Raw genomic sequence first — 21,308 nt, 5'->3', positions numbered from 1 at the left:
ACCATCATTTTAAACAAAGGTTTCTCAAGGCATTCCAGAGTTGGACAGAATTGAAGTCACCCTCTTTCTCCCATAAATGACATAAACCTCCCAGGACACCAGAGATGCAAGAGATCCATGTTTAAACTCAGCAGAGAATCTGGCCCACTCTGAACGCATTAAGTGCCAGTTTGGAGTGTCACAGACACTGTGGCACAATTTCTAGACTATTTGACAGCCCCTAGTGATGTCATAAAAGCATTTTTTATGTGACATTGGTAACCCAAGTTCTGAAAAAAAATTTAATCATAAAAGTCATTTGAAAAACGTGGTTCAGATTCATGCATAATGTTTTCAGAAACATTTATTATACAGTTTATTTCCAAAATTCCATTTCACTCTCTGATTCTACCTCTAAATATAAATCTAATCCTCCTTCCTTGTCCTCTTCCATATATATAGCACACCCACATGTGATAAAGCCTTCTGCCACAGCAGTAAGGCAAGGTGGAGGGAGGGGGATGAAGGCTGTAGGTAACCTGTGGGAGCACTGAATGCACTTGGCTGCTGCTCATAATGCTCCAAAGATATAATTATCACATGCATGATGAGTACTACACCTGCTGCATCTCTTTTGCTTAAATAAATAAAAGATTCCAGTGCTCCCTCACTGAGGAGCCATTAACCAGAGAGGTCACCAGAGGATTTCACACCCCCTGTCCATCGCCTTCCATCTCTCTCTCTCTCTTTTTCTCTTTTGCACTCTCTCCCCCTCTGTCCCTACCAAACTATTCCTATCAAAATCCTCACCATCTCCTTTCCAGTGCTCAGCTTTCTGCTTCGTTGTGATTTTTACATCTTTTCACTTCCCCTCCTCGAGCCCTCTTCCCTGTTGCCTGTAAATCTCCATTACAGTTTGCAGGTAGTGATCATCAAGCCAGGATTCTCAGTGAGAAGCAGGAATAGCTTTAACATTAAGGATGTGTTTTGTAGGTGCTTCACTTGGCATCCTTGTTAGAGCTTGCTTTGTCTCTGCAGCACAATTTAGCATTCTGCTCTGCCAGTGCATTATTTCTTCTTCCTCAGGAGCCTTGCACATGTCTGTACCCTCCCTGCTGCCCAGTGTGTGGCCTGGACAGGCTGCCTGTGACACAGCAGGAATTATGTATTTGGGTATTTGCTGCAAAGGCCCTTTTCTCTTTTTTGGCTCAGCCCATCTGCTGGCAAAAAGTTCCCCTGACTAAAACCTCTTGCAGATGAGGAACCTGACCTGTCACTGATTACTTGTCAGTAACTGATGTCCTCAAGCAGGGGCAGGACCATTGTTAGGGCTGCTACAGTAAGGAGTGTTGGATGCTTGGAGAATTACATTCTCCCCTCTCTACTAACAGTGAATCCAATTTCAGGGCAGTGCAGTAAGACCTCTGCTGACTGCTGTCAACAGTGACCCACTTTCCTGTCATAGAGGGAACCTGAAGGATTGCTTCAACCCAGCAGAAATTCTTTTTCCATAGTCATTCCCCAGAGTTTTTTCTACTGCTATTGGTAGTAGATTTTGAAGCTCCCCAAGTCAGCTCTGACTCACAGCATTGTATCCACATGCATTTATTTCTCTCTGTGCACCATTATGGATTTACCAAAAGACAGCCAAAGTGTTCAAAGGCCTTACAGGACATGTGTCAAGCAAGGCAAGGTAGTGGTTTAAAAACTGGGGCAAATTTCTAGCTTTGCCTGTGACTTTTCGTAAAGGATTAATGAGATTATGTAGGTGAATAAATCCAAATGCATAGAATTAGATATTTAAACATATATATATTGGGAATATGGCCAAATTTTCTGGAATGCTTAATTCTCAAAATTTCATTGCTAGCAACAGAATCTATTATTGTACAGACCCATTTGAATTAAAACTGATTTACATAGATAACCAAGACAAATAAGTGTTAGTTTCTAAGTTTGAAAATATTTTCCATGCACTGTTTCCTTCAATTACTGAAAAAAAGCTTTATTTTTACATTATTGTTTCATAATGTGTATATACATCCCAAAGTGACAGGTGATGTGTGAAAGCAACAAGTCTGTCTGTATAAAGTCATACCTATTTTAATATAAGAAAAAAAAATAGTAACAAAAATAATAGTCATACTTCAGAAATAAATTTGGTAGCAATTGTAGAGTTCACTGATATCTACAGGTGGTAGAATGCCACCATGACTTCTGCTTCATGAGTCCTACCAAAACACAAGATTTGGTTATTGGCAAATTCTAGCCATGCCCAGTGCCTACGTTGACTTAGAACAGAAGGAAGGGAAAACAGCATGGGTTAAAAAATGCATTGAGCTTTACTTTGTTTCTTTCTATTGCTGTTTTCACAAAAGCCTGGGAGGTGTGGGACAGCTTCAGAGACTCTAATGGCAATTCTTGTCTTTCAGGCATCGGATCTCAAAATCAAAATTTAGGTAAGTAAAACTGGCTTTTGCTTTTCCTCCTTTCTACTGGTTTTTGCTCTTTTATGAAGTGATTTACACAAGCATTGCTGGGATGCAGTGGTGATTCTAGGAGATCCTGCTAAATATGTCAGATTTTAGTCATAAATTTTTTCTTAGTTTCACACTGAAATAAGGCACAGGGACTACTGACTACTGAAGTACCTATCTATGCTACCTTTGTATCTCAAACCATAAAATACAAAATCAGAAATAAAAACCCAGTTCAACCACGATTGCACAACATCCATCAACATCAGCCCTGTCTGCTCAAGGCTCTCTTTGTTGAACTTCTCTGCTTTGTTGATTGTAAAGATTTCAGCTGATGAAGTTGGCACCTTACTTGTGAAATTCTGCCATTCAGCCTGGGACATGGGGATCTTCTCTGATGGTGTTTGATTTTCTGTTGACTCAGAGCTTTTGGAAAAGTGAGGTAGTCCTAAGATGGCTATTTTTGGGGTTTCACTGGAGAGGCTGACTGAACTCATGGAACTTGGTTGCTAAGGTCCCTTTCTACCCCTTTGGCAGGATCTCAGCTGCCTCCATAACCCTGAAATCAAAGTCAGATTTATAAAATACTAAATGAATTTTCAGAATAACTGGAGCAAGTGTGTAACTGAGTCCTTCTGCTTACCTAAGGAGCAACGAGTAATGTCAATTTGGGAAGCACATAACATCCCCATGTAAAGAGAGAAAGAAAAGCACAGAAAACACCATACATTGTCATGTGCATGCACATTTATGCACAGCTACACACAAAAGCACGTGAGATTGCAAATACTTTAATGACAACATTAAATGTGGTGCCCACTTTGGAAGTTGGGAAGATTATTTCTTGTCCCAAATCCACGGCAAAACACACAGTGTATCTGTTTGGGATAGACTGGTGCCTTTGTAAATTGCATAGGTGAAAAACCCTAGATTTGACCACCTGTTAAAATGTTGTTGCAAAATCCTTGTTCACATTGTGTTTATATGGTCTGGCTTTAGTTCCTATGGATTAGGACCCTGATGTCAAGCATAGCCATAGTTTGCCACTGAAAATTATACACAGGGCAAGAATAGCCAAGAAAAGTTCATTCTCCTGTAACATGGTGTATGTGTGTGTCACTTCAGACACACACATATGTATGTAGTATCTATATAAAACTATTAGATTTATTATACAGTGGCAAGTGTTGCCTGGAAACTGGTTGCTATGCAAGTTAAATTCTGAAGAGTAGGAGGTGTGTAATTAGCTTTAAATATCTTCTGTGGTTAGTAATTACCCTGAGAAATCAGTGACACAAGGGGATGTGTTCATGGAAGGCAAACTTTAAAAACTCTCTTGATTAGCAAATGGCACCCTTAGTTCCCTTAGTCACCTTTGCATGAAGGTGAGATGCCGAAGCCCCCTAAGTTTTGGGATTTTTTTTCAGAACTTGTAGCCCTTGTATAGGGCTAACTCCTGAATGTTGCTGAATGCTGGAAATGTTCTTTGGATTTTATTTGACCTCACCTCTCCAAAGATTTAATCCTTCAGCTCCATGTGATAGAGTATCTTTCTATTGACTGTCCTGAGGCTGGGCAAGGCACTGTTGCAGGCCCCAAGAATCAAGTTCAAGGAGAATATTTATTTATGTGGCAACTGAGCTAAAAAATCTCTTGAGGTCTCTGCAGTGGATGTCTTACTCAGATAAAAGTATTGCTTGAAGCTCTTGCAAATTGGTTTAGGACAAACTTTATTCCTATAGCTATAGGAGGGATGTTCACAAGTGTCGACTCAGATGAGAGAGTGTTTTCCAGGGTGAACTTGAGTTACTCCCTACCATTCTTGAACAATAAATCAAGACTAGAGTCTCCCTTAACAGGGAGCTGCAATAGCCTAAAAATCCCTCTCTGAAAAGAACTTTCCCTTCTTCAATTTTTCAAGTCGCTACTGGCGCCGATGGAATCGATTCTGCCGAAGGAAGTGCCGTGCTGCTGTCAAGTCCAATGTTTTCTATTGGCTGGTGATCTTCCTCGTGTTTCTCAACACCCTCACCATTGCCTCTGAGCACTACAACCAGCCAGACTGGCTCACGGAGGTCCAAGGTGAGGAGGAGCTGCTGCTTCTGTTTGTTATGGAGGGTGTCAAAAAAGGGAGATGGGAGAAGAGCTGATGCATTAAACCACACAGTGTCAAAGGAGAGTGCACAGCTCCAAGCAGTCCTGTGTCTGTGGAGGATCCTAAAAAATACAATTAACTTATCTGCCTGTGCTGGGAGAAGTTATAGAAAAAATGTAAAAACCTCCTTTCCAGCCAAAGCAGTGTTCCGTTTGGTGTAAGTGAAATCAGGAGATTATGCTAAATTTATATTTGCAGCAACTGGATTCCCAATTTGTGGATAGCTACTGGGAACACCACATTGTCCAAGGTTTCCCCTGAAATGGCCTTTATGATTAATTCTAATTATTAGGGAGGTGATGAAGAGTGATTTGTAAAGTTCTTCTGTCTGCAGAACAGCTGAATTCTCTCTGGAGGTGAGAGCAGCTGAAAGGGCTTAATTAAGCAACAGTAGGTAGCACAGCAGCTCTTCTATTCCCACTCTCCTCTGCAGATGACGGGTGTGAAGGCAGGTTGTGCAGGGAAGGCGTGTCCCTGCCACTGGAGGTTGTGTAATACATTGCAGCTGTATGTGCAGCACATGAGAACTGCTGCAACCCTCTTGCTAAAACATTTCTGTGAATGAGATGCCCACGCTTTTCTTTGCACCCATGCTTTGACCCAAGCTGTACAAAGTTAACTTTTAAGGCTGATCCTCAAAATGCTTTCTTAGAAGCAAGGCCCAATGATTAATTGTGATGATCTTTTGACTAAGTTTCTTTAATCTGTTTGTTTTTGCTTTCCATGAGACACTGCCAATAAGGTGCTGCTAGCTCTTTTCACGGCAGAGATGCTGCTGAAGATGTACAGCCTTGGCCTCCAGGCCTACTTTGTGTCCCTCTTCAACCGCTTTGACTGTTTCATCGTGTGTGGAGGCATCCTGGAAACCATCCTGGTGGAGACAAAGATCATGTCACCCCTGGGCATTTCGGTCTTGAGATGTGTGAGACTCCTCAGAATATTTAAAATCACAAGGTACTTTATTGCTTTTTTGGGGCTGGAGGAGGGCTGCTGCTTGATGCACAACAAGTCGCTCACATTCCTGTTTATTTTCACTTTTTCTGCCACTACTTAGGTAGTGTGAGTGCTGGATTAACAGTCCTCATCTTCTGAAGTCTGTAACAGGGTGGGGAGGGCTGTACAGACTGGACATCTATCCCAGACATGAGGGGTGAGGGGTCTGGCACAGACAGCTGGAAACACCTGATACCACATAAAGTGTTAAACTGAAATCTGGTGTGAACTGAGCTCAGGCTCTTACAATTCTCTGCAAATGACCAAGAAAACCAAAACAGCAGATAGCCTTGTGACCTCCTCTGACGCTTTTTGATGACAGAGAGGAGCCTGAAAGGCTTCCAGCCAAAACAGCATTTGACTGAGGAGCCCATGCCAGCTCCAGCAGACTCAACAGTGACCCGAGTGGGAGACTGTGTCAATACCAGCAGCTCTAGGCAAAGGATGTTGCCAGCTATTCCCCTTCCAAGGAGTCCATCACAAAGCAGCAACTTTATGAAGAAACCAGACTTTTTCCAGCTTCCAATATCTCCTTTTCCCTTTTCATTCTTTCCCCTCTCCCTCTGCGTAAAGGCACAGTGATATCTATTAAACAGGCACTGCTGCTGAGCCAGGTACCTCCAAAACACCAGCTTGGTTTGGCAGGGCTTTTTCAGCCTGAGGGGAGTTTGTAGGAGAGATCAGCTCCAAACTTACCCAGAGCTCTTGGAAGAAATCCATCCAAGCCCTTGCCCCAAGTAGCACAAGGTCTGCCTTTTCCCATGTGGGCACCAGCCAGCACCTTACAAAAAGCTTGACTGAGGTGGTGAAAGAGTTCTTTTTCTGCCTGCTCAGCCATCAAAGTGTCCCTACAATTCCTGTAACTCTCCCCCCCCACCCTACCAGAGGAAATTTCTGACAAATTTGAGATAGAAAACACAGCACATGAAAAAAACAAGTCCAAAACTGGAAGATCATCAAGATGGCTGAGCTGAGAGGCAGAAAAAAAAAAAAAAAAAAACAACAGACTTGGACTTGTGCATCATGCAAGATTTGTCCTTAAAGCTTCTGAGCCTCAGATCTCTGGCAGGATGGATGGATCCCAGGGTCAGATGGCAGAGACAGAAAATTGATTCACAGTCTCAGAGAGAGAGGCCAAAGCAAGCCTACAACTGCTCCAAAAGTGGGGGAAAAAGTGTTTGGATGTGTGATCATAGAAGAGGGGAACGTTCCCTCCCAGAGAGGGGAAACAAGAGTTTCCAGCAAGAAAGAAATAGTGGGGATCTCTGGTCTAGGGATTGTTTTTCCTGGATCCATCCATTCCCAAGTCCCAGGCCTGGTTTCTGAGGAAAGCAGTAGCTGTTTCAGGCACTGGGTAATCAGATACACTCAGGGCAACATACCAACAGCTATAAAAGCATGAGCTTCAACATAGCATCCTGGAGAGGTCATTGTTTTTTCAAGACATGTCTCCAATCCTATATAAGCTAGCTAAGAGAATTCTCTAACAGAAAGGCAAACACTGAGAGAATATCATTAAAACTTTAGAAAGCCTGAGCTGGTGGAGTACTCATAAATTCCTAAAGCTTCTGGCAGAAATGTGATGATGGAGCCAATCAGCAGCAGGACTGGCTACATTTGCCTTCACTCTGCCGCACAATTAAAATACAATTTTGCCTGGGAAAAGTGTTACCTGGAATGTGTCTCCTGCAATTTGTGCATGGGTCTGTGTGCAAAGCACAGAGCTAAGGAAGAGCTCATGATGCATAATGTATTAATCAGATTTTTCTTTCTTTCTTTCCTGTTCCTAAAAGATTGACAAGTAGGCTGCAGTAGCTTCAAATTTATATGTTTTGTAATTATTCATAATTTTCTTCATAACTCTTCACTCTGTGGGTGAAGTTCACCCTCATGTGGAAGGCCCTAACACGAGCCTCCAAAGCAGTATTTTAGGCTCACTCATGCCTTGCAAAGGACAGAATACTTTGGCATTAAAGCCAAACTTTTACCTTCTCTAGTAAATGACATATTTTTCTATTGTTCACTCAGCTCTAAATACAATGAGGATTTATTAATGACATTATCAGCACTGGTGGAATACCCCACCTGAGTGCCATGATAATTCAGAAAGATACCACACTGGAAAGCTGGGAGGGGCAGGAGGAATTATAGAATTATTTGGTTTATATCAAACAATTATATAGAATTATTATTGTTTTATATCAAACAACAATTAAAAAATTCTTTTATATCAAACAAATATTTTATATAATTATTTTAAAGAATTGTTTTAGATCAAACATATATTCATGACCATAGGAGGACATACAGTGGAAGTGAGAATAGTGATCATCTAGGATATTAAAGAGGTACAAAGCAGGAAAATTACTCTAGTGAGAATATATCAGAAGGTAGACTATTCTTTATATATTTGCATAGATTTTCCATGATAAACACCATGCACAAACAAATTCTGGGTCATAAAGATGATACAATTCTACAAGAAACACAAAAATAGCTCCATAATAGAATAGAAACAAATAAAAATGCCATCAGATGAACAATGCACCATTTTAGAAACACCATTTAGAATTTCAAGACCAAGCATTTCTTCCAAAATTATAAATACATTAGACAAACAGACAATGTAATCTGTTTTATTCTCCCTAATTTTTAAAGTGCTGTGCAGAACATCTCACTTTGCTATGAGAAGACAGATTATTTTCTCATTATAAATAATCCTTTACTGCTTTATATGTATTATAGCCCTTTGTATTTAAAAAATCATATAATTGTGACAGCATGCAGAAATTTGATGCTTTATACCTGATCCTGCCACTAGGTAAGTCACTGTTAATTGTAGGGAGGAGAGACAGGGTGCCCCATTTTTTGTACTTTCTGTCAAAAATGACTGTCAAAGTGGTTTTATATGGGATGAACAGGGTGGGAAGCTTCCCAATAATGAGTCTGCCAGCTGCTGCTTTAAACCCTGCATCTGTGGATGCCAGAGATGAGATCCTAAAGCTATAGGGGAAGGCAATGGAGAGGGGGGAGAGAGCAGAACAGGTTAAGTTCTAACCCAGGTAGGGAACAAACCCCTTGACTTCTCTGCATCATTGCTCCACTTTGAACAGGGATCACAGTCAGGTCCTGCTCACCTGAGGGTCTGCAGCTCCTCATTCATGGCACCCTCAAGGGCCCAGGATCTGCAGTGGGGGCTGTCAGAGGCACATCCATTTCCCCATAAATCTGAGGCAGCAGCACTGCTTTCTCTCATACTTCCCACTAAAACATGCCTGGTCCAAACCCTCCTATTCCATCCAGCATCCAGTGCTGATTTTTCCTTTGTGGTAAGGTGATAACCAGAGGAGATGAACTCTTCTTTGAGACCCTTCTTTGTTTGGGCTTCAGCCATTGCTGACATGAAACCCTTGTGTGTCACTGAGTAATCCAAGATCTCGCTGTGAGGGAGTTCATGTTAATCCTGCAGCCACCAAATGGGACAGATGCTACCCTCAGGTCAGGCTTCTAGGACCCTGAGATAAAACCATTGTTATTTTCACATCCTAATCAGTCAAGCATTTCTTATCCTCTCCTTTTTCTCCTTTTTTTTTTCCTTATTGGTTTCTTTACTTTTCTAGTGGTACTGTATGTTTAGCTAGCACTAGCACACAGATAAAACAGCACTCATCTTACCACCAGGCCGTCTCAGTTAATTGCTTGAAGCTTGATGCTTATATAAGAATCTGAATGCCAGGTATTCAGCCATTTGTAGGAAATGCAGAGCTGAGAGAAGTCTGCATGGTTGTGAGCTGAGATAGCAAGGCCTTTAAGCTTAAACTGAGTCACTGGGACTGTTCAGATTTGTAACAACTTTACTGCTTCTTAAGGGAACTGCTAGAAAGACCTAGAAAATGTGTGTCCTGGCTGACATTGGGGAGCTTGGAGATGTTCTGGAGCCCATCAACCTCTGCTCTAAGAATGCTGAATTCATTTGACTTTCATCAGACTGAATTTTTCCCTTCTCCTGTGTCACTTTCCCTTCTTTCCAAAGTGTGAAAGTATGTGAGCTGTGAGCATAACTGCAAACACAGGGAGCTGTTACATTGCACATTCCGTGTGGATATTTGGTGGCGCTGAGCCCACAGCTTCCATGCCCTTACCTTTGCTCTGTAGTTTTTCATTGCTCATCTCTTTAATTGCAGTTAAACTTTAAAGCATCCTAGTTTTCTCTGAAGTGCTGAAGCTGGGCTGGCGGGAAAACATCACAGCTCTCTTTGAAGCTCAGTCCTTGGAGATGAACCTGCTGCTGAACTTGAGAGGACACAGTGGTGTCCGTCTGCAGATAAGATTGCTGATCTTCCTGAAGTGATTGGGCTGTCAGGCAGTCCTGCCTTCCACAGGACAAGAAAAGTATTCTTTTTAGATCAATATTTTAAAAATATTAATTTAACTAGGATTTTAAGAACCCTTGTCTCTAATAAGGATGTATACTATCTTCAGGAAAAAAGGATGAGTTGAAGGATAAGGCTTCCACAGAAGAGCCAGAGCACCAGTCTGCCATCCTTTTTACCTGGAACTTTTGTCTTCAGGGAAAGTATGGTTAAGCAGAGTCCTCTGGTTAAAGGAATGTTCAAAGTTGTGGGCCTTGGGAGAAGGGACTAGAGGACCTTGGAGGACTCTCAAAGCAGGGTGGCAGGCCAGGCAGAAGGAAGAGCACAGGCAAACATTGCTGGCTTGCTGACCTGTGAAAGCAGTTGAGGCTTTGCTAATAAGGTGTATGAAAATGAGGTGGTTGGAGGATAACAGTGAATCCTCAGCCCATTCTGAAAGCTCTGCCAGCCCCAAAACACAAAAGAGGAGAGCTCATGACCAGCTAAGCAGTAGTTTAGGAGTGACTGAGCAGACGCAAGACCAAAGTGGAAGTTGCTTCATGGGTGATGTGGTGAATTCTTTGGAATTTTTTTCTAAAGCCTCTTTCCAGCTGGTGACTACTCTGCAGGCTGAAAAAGAATGCAAACTTACATGCTGCAGCAAACATGCATCTCTGAAACCTAAAGTGGAACCACCATGGCAAGAAGATCCTCTCCCTGCATCATACATGAGTCTGAACTGGGCACAAGCCTGAATACACTGGAAGAAAAGGTCTAAACCATCCTGTCTCTTGAATGAAGCCATTTGAAAATGTTCTGCAGCCTGTTTGAAGGAGTAAAAAAAAAACAAAAAACCAAGTGATGCGCTCTTCCAAATAAATGTAGATCTGGAGTTTGCTTTAGGGTCCTTGTAAAAGGAGCATTGATATCTTTCTCATTCCTCCCAGTCCCAGAGAACTCAGCAACCTCTCTGTGAGTGAGCCCAAGCACACACACACACACACTCCAAATTTTGGGCAAGTTTGTATTTGCATCCAAACAGTTTCCCCATCTGTTCTTGCTAGTTATTACAGGCCATTCTCTGGAGTGAGTTATTCAGGCTGCCACAACATCTGTGAATGCTGTAATGAGGTTGGTTAGAATGTAACTCACTGAAGCAGCAAGAACTAATCACTGTATATTGATGGAAGATGTGCAGAGCCTTAGATGGAGAGTGCTGTAATAATCTTCTGGGTGTGTGTGTGGAGGGGGGGTGGAGGGAATTGTGTGTGTACACGTGTGGTAGTAAAATTACTCATTAGCTGCAGTAGGTCTCGTTATCTCAGGGAGGCACATCAATGATTCACTGCTTAACAGGGTGTTGGGAAATGCCTGCTTTACACAGAAGGCAGCCTGAACCAATATCCTGTGCAGTCCATGAGCACCTGTCTGGAACTGAAGGAATTTTAACTGCTTCTATTTTCTCTCCCAGATATTGGAACTCCCTGAGTAATCTTGTGGCTTCACTCCTGAATTCAGTCCGCTCCATTGCCTCCCTGTTGCTGCTTCTCTTCCTCTTCATCATCATCTTCTCCCTCCTGGGGATGCAGCTCTTTGGGGGCAAGTTTAACTTTGATGAGATGCAGACCAGGAGGAGTACATTTGACAACTTCCCTCAGTCCCTCCTCACTGTGTTTCAGGTAAGGGCACAAGTGGTCCTTGTGGGGCCAATATTTTGTGTTTTCATGGGGCAAAACAGGTCCTGCAGCCTGACAGTCCCCAGGGTGGGGCTGGACCCTGACAGCTCCAGGAGCAGGGTGCCACAGGGTATTCCCTCCCAAAGTGGGAACCAAAGATGAAACCCCTGTGTGTTGCAAGGCCACAGACAAAGGGGTCTTTACAGGGCAGGACAAGAGAATAGCCATTGCCATGTCCCAGGGCAGCACTTGCTGCCAAAGCCCAGCCCTGCTGCTGTCCTGCCTGCTCTGGGGAACAAATACCGGTTCACAGTAATCCCTATAAATACCTGTTTAGCAGTGATCCCATGGCCTTTAAGCCCTCTGCAGCTTTAGGAGAGACCCACCAAGAGCATCAGGATCACGATTTCACTGAGATGTGAGGAGAAATGGCCTGGAGTGCTGTGCTGAGGGCAGTGTCATAGGCTGTGCAGCCTGTCTGAAACAGCAGGCATGGGAGGGAAATGCTTGGAACCACGGGGAGACTTGAGTGGATTTTTCTAGGAGAGCCATTACCTTCAGCCATCATCTTCAAGAATACACTCTTTGGGACTTTTTCACACTTTGAGCACGGGCCTTCTTTGCATTTTCTTTGTTCTGTGGTTTGTTTTTTGTTTTTGTTTTTTTAATGTTCTAGATGGACACTGCCAGAGTCTCCATCAGCTCCATGCTGGGGGAGGGGGTGTTCTCTGGGACAGTGGGTATCTTTGTGTTAATGGGGTGTTCAAATTCTCTGTGTGGTCTAACACTGTATCCCTTATTGGTGGGAATGTGTCATTTAGATCCTGACTGGGGAGGACTGGAATTCGGTGATGTATGATGGGATCATGGCTTATGGCGGCCCCTCTTTTCCAGGAATGTTGGTCTGTATTTACTTCATCATCCTCTTCATCTGTGGAAACTGTATCCTTTGATGCTACTCTTTTCTGCAAGAGGGGATGAATTAAAACCACTGTTTACTTTGTTATGTCACAAAATAGTGAATTTCACACCTCACGTTTTTGCCCTTTCCCTAGGTCTGAATTTTAGCGTTGCACTGCCAAAAGTTTAAAAAGTTCATTTTATTTTAGCTGGTGCTAAGGCATATAAACAATTGTAAGTGCTAGCTAAATGCCAGTTGCACATGCTAGATTTTATTTAGTATCTTTACATGTTTAGTGTTTTTATTTTTCATTCCCCTTAGTTCACTCATAGGTTTGTCTTTCCTGCCTTCTCCACAAACTAATTTCTGAGTGTTCCTACTGTACTTACTGCATTTTTTTTTTTACTTTAATGGCTTTTTTAGTAATATATTCCATGTGCTTCCATCCAAACCTTATGTGGAATAAAAATATGTATAATCTGCAATATGCTATATACAAATGCTGTAGTAGGAGTAACATATGTTTGACATAATTGATTTATGTGAGATCATGTATTAATTCATGTATAAACTAACAGGACCTGTGTTCCATTTCAGTCCCTGCAATCTGTGTGTTCTTCAAACAGAAAATGTGCTCTGTTATCTTCCAGCCTGTGTGGGTCTTGAATAACTTCAGTTCTGTCTGGTTTAAGGTGAAGTGAGGGCACTGTACTCACCCCAAGAGGCACAAAGCACATTGCAGGATTGTGCTGTGAGTGTCTCTTCACAGGAATTTGCATGTAGCATAGAGCTGCCTTTCTGTTCCCTATCTCAGTTTGCTCCAAATTTGTCCATGTTTAGTTGCTGCTTCTCTAATAAATGGCCCTCCTGTGTCAGAGGTGATATTTCCTTTTATACTGATGCTTCTATAAAGCCGCCTTATAGACTCAGCCCAGCTCTTCTGGCCTTTGCTCATAATTCACATCTCTCAAACCCTGTTATGTGACATTTTGGTTGACCTGCATGCCCTCACTTCAAAGTGAGGTGGTGCAATTCCACTTATCTGAAGGTCAAGGTAGGCAATCTGGCTGACAGCTTAAAAAGAAAAAGCTACAACTTGGATCTCCTTGTGAAAACGTGAGCCAACTCTACAGTGCTGGCTGACTTTGGAGCATTTAGACCTTGGAGCCCAGGGAGGGGGGATGTCTGTTTCCAGACTAAGCCTTGAACCAGGGTTTGCTTAAAAGTTATCATGGTACAATAAGACCTACACTCAAGAAATGCATAAAACAACCTTCTGGTCAGATTTGTAACATGAGACCTGAACACTGGCTGGTAAGACAAGAAAACAGCTGTGATTCCTTGCCCTGCAGCTACATGGGCATGAGTGGCCATGCATGGAATCTCTGTTAGGAGATGGCAGAGTTGTCAGCTCAACCCTTCACTGTCCAGACTAAATTAACCTCAGAAATGCTCACCAGAGTCCCATGCTTGCTGTCCATAAAATCCACTTGTGCAACCTAAACTGTCCAAAGATGCAAAGCTTTCCATACTCCTCTTATGTTCAGTGGGATCCTCTTCACAAAGGGAGACACACTTGGGAAACTGGAAACTAAAATGTAAATTTGTAAATCTGCTGTTTTACATCAGCCACTCTGTTGTGAAATGTTGAAAACCCACAAAGTGTGTTATCTGTGTGGAAGGAAGGTGTAGGTTTGTGCATGATGGATATGCAGTTGTGTGAAATGGAAGTTTGGAAAATCCAAGAGATATGATGACAGGTTGCTAAAAATTTTCAATTAAGAAACCTTTGGTATAATCTTTTTCTACAGTTTGCAAAGCCTGTTTTCTTTAAGTAGCACACAAATAGATATCCTGCTGAATGTGTTTTTGGCCATTGCTGTGGACAACCTTGCTGATGCTGAGAGTTTAACATCTGCACAGAAAGAGGAGGAAGAGGAAAAAGAAAGGAAAAAGCTAGCTAGGTAAATCCATTTGCATATACCTATCTGCACACATTCCTGTAATTACACGCAGCATGGATATATATAAATATGATACCTATACATACATGTGTGTATATGTAATATATGTAATTATCTGTATGTGTATAGATTATATATGTCATTAATTATGTTTGGGGTTATGTATATATAAATTTTTATGCAAAGGAACTCCAGCTGTAAAACAAGAAAGTGTGAGCTAGGAGTCCCCCCAGTTGCAGTGGTGTGAGCTGAGGAAAGGAAGTTGGGTTACTGATGAGCTTTCAGAGCATCAGCAGAGAATGAGTATGGGTGTCAATCCAATTTGAATCTCCCTGCTATACCCTGATTGCTTTGGGTCACGAGGCACATTTTCTGTCATTCCCACCATGAGATTTAGCAGCTTCTTTTTCTTTGGATGCCACATGCTGTTTTTCCCTTGCCAGTTCTTTTAGTGTTTCTGCAGACATTTAAGGGGCACAAGCTGGATGAGGAGCTGCTCTGTCATTCCCAGATGCCAACAGCAGGGAAGCCTCTCCTTCCTGGTTATTCCTATTCACTGTCTTCCAGGCTGCTTGGAGGGGATCTCCTGTGCAGATCTTTCTGCTTCATCCTGCATGCAGCTCAGCAGATTTTCCTTTCTCTAGGGGTGCAGTGAGGGGCAAAACTTTTGTAGAAAATCCAGTTGGAAGCTCACAAGAAATGGGTTGAAAATGGTCCATGACTTTGTTGTTGGGTGAGCAAAGGGATTTCAGCTGACAGACCTAAAATACGCATTCTCACAAACACATGCCAATGAGAAAGATAAAAAATAAAAGGCCCTATATAAAAATAGATCAGAGCCTCTGCCTTTGCCTGCAGATGAGGACAAGGTGCAGCCACTGGTATGGAAGCTGAAATCAGAATGGAGATGCCAGCCAGCTGATTGTTCTCATGGTGTGTGCTGTACTACATGAAGTTCCTGAAAGGGAAGCAGCTTTCCACCTTTGTAACTCTTTGGTTTTTATCTTGTAAAATTGCTAGAACTGCTAGTCCCGAAAAGAAACAGGAGATGGAAAAAACAGCTGTGGAGGAAGAGACAAAGGAGGAGAAAATTGAGCTGAAATCGATCACTGCTGATGGAGAGTCCCCACCTGCTACCAAGGTAAGGTCTGCTGGCAGCCAGCACTCTCTGTGCAGTGATGGCATGAGCAGCTTGGGTTTCTCAGGGAATGAAAACTGTCTGCCTTGTCTGATAAAGGCTTTGATGCTTCTCCTTCCATTTCTGTCAGATCAACGTGGATGATTATCAGCCCAATGAGAATGAAGAAAAGAGCCCTTATCCCACAACAGAAGCACCAGGTACCCATCTCCTTCCTTGTATCCCTCACTCAACAAAGCTCCAGTTGTTAATGTACACAAAGCCAAACTGTGGTAGCAGGTCTGCTGGAAATGCTTTCATGATGGGACAGGATGGTGTCCTTGCATGTTTTTGCACAGGTGTGGTTTGGCCCTTTGAAGTCCCTATCCTGATCAATCATATTTGATTTGGTTCCCTGTAAAGCTCTTTACTGGAAAATACAGAGCTTTACAGAGAATCAAATAATATAAAAACCTGTTTCAAAATATGCACATGACACTGTTTTCAGTGTGCTTTATCAGTACTCAGTGGTCAGGGGTGTCTCACAACAGAAAGTCATGAAAGGGAAAGTGCTAAATGCCTTTTTGCACTGTTTTCTAATCTAAAAGCACAGTGTGACACAGCATAACTCTAAAGGCACAAGATCTCAGCCTAGAAATGCAAGAAACAAGCTCTCGCATTAGTTAGGCTGGTTTTCAAGTCAGGTGGGCCTAATTAACTTCATTCTCAGATACTTGAAAGATTGGTTGAAGAAATCTCAGAACTTTAAGCAGTGTTCAAGGGAACCTGAATAGGGGGCAGGATTGGAGCTAGTCAGTTCAACTTCCAATCTTGGAAAAGTGCTGGAACAAAGGATTAAACTATATCACCACAAGATAAAGAGATGATCAGCAGCCAACACAATTTGCCAAGAGCAAATCACATCAAGCCACCCTTATTTTCTTCTGAAAGGGGCTGAAGTGTTTTATTCTGAAAACACCTGTAGACAGGAGAAAATAACTAGATGTAATATTCTTTAACTTTGCTAAGGCTTCTGACCATCTCTTACAGTGTTTTTCTAGTCATAAACTGACTAGAAAAATCTGGTCTAGATGATGGTGAGAGAAATGATCAGGCCCTTTATGGGGAGGGTAGTGATAGCCCAAGTGAGTTTGTACAACCCAAAAGCCTGTCTGGAGTTCAGCTCAGTTCATCGTTAATGACCTGAATGATGGAAGAGGCAATATGCTTATTACATTTGTAGATGACATGAAGCTAGGAAGGACAAGGAGTGTGCTGGAGGGCAGCATTAGAATTCAAAGAGCTCCTGAGGTCCTGGATAAATGGTCTAAATAAAATTGAAAGTGCCAGGCTCTACGCATAGACAGGAATAAACAATTCACAAAGAAAGGATCTTAGGTGACAGCTAGTTAGGTAACAGTCCTTGAGAAAAGGATCTGAATCTTATGACCACAAGCTCAACAGATGTCAGCAACAGTTTGCTGTCTTTGAAAAGGCAAGCAAGTAGTGAGATTTATAACACAGAGAAAGAATGGGCCTTTTGTCCAGTTATGGGTTTGTTTGAACTGGTCAATGGAAGCTATTCAGAGCAAAGCAATTGTTTTATTGTCTTCAACATTGATAAGATCTTTGCAATCTGGAATATCATATCTCTTTTTGGGTTAAGAGAAGTGGGGCTGAACAGAAGAGAATGGTGAAAACAATGCCAGTAGGTAGCAAGAACTAAGATTGGATAAAATTTGCTCATTTGACTTAGAAAAGATGGGAGAAACGTCTTCATATTCCTAAAAACCTTCTACAGATTAGGAGGAGAATTATCTCCATTATGAAGCAACAGATTTTATAGGATTCACAGCAGACAATTTTCTAATGGTGAGGCAGTAAAAGTTCCCACAGATGGTTGTGGAAGCCCAGCACCACTGGATGTTGTTAAGGACAGGTCAGAAAATGTCTCCCAGAAAAGGCTTAGATATAGAAATTAATTGGACCTGGCTTGGCAGAGGCATGAACCAGAGGGCCTTTTGTGATCCTTCCCTGCCTTTCTCTTCTGTGTTTCTGTGATTATGTAACAGGCTATATTAGGCTATAAAACACTTTCTCTTCTATTCCATGATTCCTAATAAATAAATGTCTGATAATAGGTTGATTTGATAGGGTAAAAAAGAACACAAAAGTTCATTTTGAGTAGATGGGCAAGAGCTTCAGACAAGAATAATGGAAAACTGTTCATTGCATTTGATTTTCAGTACAAGAAGTCCTCACATATGCTGTACTTGTGTTCTTCCATATTTATAGCAAATTTATCAGGAGTAGAGTGTGGTTCTAATTTGTGCAATGCTATTTTAACACTGCCTGAGGAAGGTCACTCTGGATTTAATCTTTCCATCACCTCTATAGGCCCAGGCACTTACTGGATACACATCCCCAGTTGCTACAGGGTTTGTGGGAGTCTTTAGTAAGAAGCACAAATTAAAACATCTTGATACAGTTTTGTTTCTGTTTCTTGGCTGGCTTGGATTTGCAGAAAATTACTTTTTTTTCAAGTGAAACAACAGTCATCTGAATGTCAATTTAAAGTCTACTGCTAATAGAATCGGGGTTTATTTACTTTCTGTAGATAGCTTAGAAAGATAAGCTTATAAATGAAAAATATAACAAAACACTACTTTTTGGATTTTTTTGCCATGCATAGAATTAGAGTGCAGAAAATGAAGTGAAAACACTTTAAATGCCTGCCTCAGAGTGCCAATCCCTGTCTTAGCATACTTTTGAACACAACCTAAAATTTGAATGGATTATCAGGTTTTCTCCTGTCTCCTATTAAAAATGCAAAGGGACACCATCTTACTTACTTGCCATTGTATGGCATCAATGCCATTTCAAAAAAGGCCTTTTCCCTGAATTGTTTATCAATTCTTTGTGAAGACTGAAGATTCAATGTTCAGAAACCATTTGAACTGGTTACCTCATTTATTTTTCCTCACATAGGTCCTTTCCTAACCTGCCTTGCTCATTCTCTGACTTGTTTCTGCTCCTTAAAGCAGTTTTCTCAATACCCTCTCCTGACTCTGCTTGCTGCACAGTGCTGCCCCTCAGCCCCAGAGTGGTTGCAGCTCCTCAGGTCACCTGGTCTCTTTTTAGGAAGGACAGACTAGCTCTCCCAGAGATTTGTGTACACTAGGAGGATTATTATGATGATATGTTTATTACAGGAAGACAGGGAGCTAGCCTTGCAGTCTAGTACAGAAATAGACAAAGAATTCGGAACGTCAGATGAAGGTAAAAGCTTGGGATGATTCATGGGAGCTTGGAGCAAAATAATGTCCTTATAGGAGAGTTCTGGTCTTTCTACAGTAAAAAAAACCCTCCACATCATCGAATTTCTCACTGATGCTGCCCTGTAGCCTGTTTGTTCTTGTCTCCACAGCCAAAGAACATTTGCTTCTACAAATGTGAGCAGCTGTGCTGCTTCTATATGGAGGTAGATAGCATGGGCAGTGACCTGGGATGAGGCTGTAATCACATTATTCTTTGTGAATTTGGCCCTCAATGTTTCCTTTCTTCTGTGCCCTAGACTCTAAGTGAAAAGTAGAACATTGCTCTTTATCTATGCCTGAGAAACTGAATGTGTTTTTTAGTCTGGAAGTATTTGGTTCCCAGAGTCATTAATCTATATTTCTTGCTGTATGGCAGACAGGAGAAAAAGAGGAGAGGAACAATGTTCTTTATGGTCTTCATGGGGCTGATCCTTCTGCTGAAGATCTATTTTCCAGAGGCATTGCTCCATGCCCATTTAAAAGTGTATTTTAAGCATTCCTCTGAGTAATAAAAGAAGAATGATCTCACATTGAAGGCACAGAGCAGGGACCCAGAATACTCTTCTTAAGTATGAGTTTCAAATATCCTACATGATCCCAGGCATTGGTTTTCTGGCCTGTTCAAGAAGAAAAAGAATTTGCTTACCTCACTCTTTGTCAGCCTTCTCTGAAGCCCGCAGATAAAAGGTGCACGTGCAAGGTATGGTTATATTACATAAACCTGCACATTAACCTCTTTTACAAGTCCTGTGTAAAGAAGTACTTCTGAAAGATGTTTCTTTAACTATTAAAGCCTGTAGAAAGAGTATTATGAAGTATATTACACATAAAATTGAGCTGTTAAAAAATAGACTGACTTAAAAAGTACAAACTCTCTGTACCAGCTCAAACATTTATGCAAAGATTTATCAAGTGAATTTGAGCTGAACTCTTGGTACTGGAAGTGTAAAGAAAGAATCCTATTTACATGTAATAATGGCATGCCTTCAGAAAGGGCACTTTTCTCCTCTCTCTGATATCTACATCAGGATCTGTGCTGATTCATCTGTTCTTTCTGATGTGTCCTGTAAGCAGATCAAGTACAGTATCTCACCCTAAAGGAACACCATTCCTGGAGCTTATTTCCCTCTATGGACTCAAGATGAACCTTTTAATTAGAGTATCCTCCTTTGCACTGCCTGGAAGATGAATCAGTTGTATCTAGCATGTCAGGCTCCTTTCTTAAAGATTTTTTCCTGTCTTGCTGATTAAGTGAGAGGATTGGGATCTTTAAAACAGCAAAATCCTATCATGTCAATTAAGAAACAACATCTGCCTTCAGCCGGTAGAAGAAATCCTCAAAGGCAGAAGCTTCTTTTTCAGGTACCACTTAGCCTTCATCTCTGCTTTTTCTATCTTGAAGATGCTCACTGATCTGCCTGGAGATGACACAGGTTCAAGAGTCTCAGCCTCATTCCCATGTTTCTGACCTTCCCCCCCACACTAAATTATAAAAGGGGACAATTTTAGGACTTTCTTATCAGTGTAAGTCAATGTGTATGTGCTCACTGTTTGTTCTGGGGCATACATGTGCTCATCCAGACACAGCTCCAGATGTAGCAGCAGCTCCATGGAGATGCTCACAAATAGAAGAAAAACAATCTTGATAAGCTGGAGGGATGGTCAAAAGAAAAAAATATGCCCTTCAGTAAGGATGAGGTCTAAGTGCCACTTTTGGGAATAGTCAGCAGCAGAAATGCAGAGGGGGGAGTGACAGGCCAGATTGTGGCTCTGTGGTAAATAATCTGTGCTTTGTGCATATCTGACACTGGTGGCAAATTAATGCCAAAGTAAAGTGAAAAGTTTCGATGAAGGACATTTAACAGGAAGATAATATCACAAGATATAAGAAGTAATCTAGCTTTCATCTGAAGCAGTAAAACCTCAACTGCAGGTTGATCCTGCAGACAATGTAGGAGCAAGTAGCAGGAGTGATCAGAGACCTGGGCAACACAGCACCTCAGGAAAGGCTGCTGCTGTTTTGCTCTAGGAACCAGATATTCTCCCAGAGGCACAAGAGTGGTCCTCAAATGCAAAAGCTTTCTGCAAGAGGAAGGCAATTTTTAATTTTCTGTGTCCATGGAAAATAAGAAAACAAATAATGGATCTAGACCTCAGCAAGAAAGATTCAAATGAGCCATTAGAACCTTAGAAAAGCCATAGAAAACAAACCTTTCTGTTTGTTTTTTTGCAGCAGGAACTGTGAGGCATTTGAGGAGAGTGTTGTGAGGATGTTGTAGGTTTACCAGCACTAATGGTTTTACAGAGAGACGAGACCAGTGTCTGCCAGGGTGAGCACTGGGTAAAGGGCGCTGCCTCAAAGGAAGGAAGGGCAAGG

The 21,308-nt window shown here is 41.8% G+C and overlaps 1 protein-coding gene across 1 annotated transcript in view; it reads left to right on the top strand.

The window, feature by feature from the left end:
- Positions 1–21,308, top strand: part of CACNA1C (calcium voltage-gated channel subunit alpha1 C) — a 409,374-nt gene that overhangs the window by 301,899 nt on the left and 86,167 nt on the right. Inside the window, exons 11-18 of the mRNA XM_058021914.1 lie at positions 2,412–2,438; positions 4,378–4,538; positions 5,340–5,565; positions 11,428–11,635; positions 12,454–12,574; positions 14,383–14,497; positions 15,518–15,638; positions 15,766–15,835. Of these exons, the coding sequence (XP_057877897.1) occupies positions 2,412–2,438; positions 4,378–4,538; positions 5,340–5,565; positions 11,428–11,635; positions 12,454–12,574; positions 14,383–14,497; positions 15,518–15,638; positions 15,766–15,835 (1,049 nt within the window). The remainder of the gene's footprint in view (positions 1–2,411; positions 2,439–4,377; positions 4,539–5,339; positions 5,566–11,427; positions 11,636–12,453; positions 12,575–14,382; positions 14,498–15,517; positions 15,639–15,765; positions 15,836–21,308) is intronic.

Source organism: Melospiza georgiana, chromosome 4 (genome assembly GCF_028018845.1).
Source record: "Melospiza georgiana isolate bMelGeo1 chromosome 4, bMelGeo1.pri, whole genome shotgun sequence".
Classification (NCBI taxonomy): Eukaryota; Metazoa; Chordata; class Aves; order Passeriformes; family Passerellidae; genus Melospiza; species Melospiza georgiana.
Note: the sequence above shows the minus strand (reverse complement) of the source record. Positions and strands in the feature narration are given on the sequence as shown.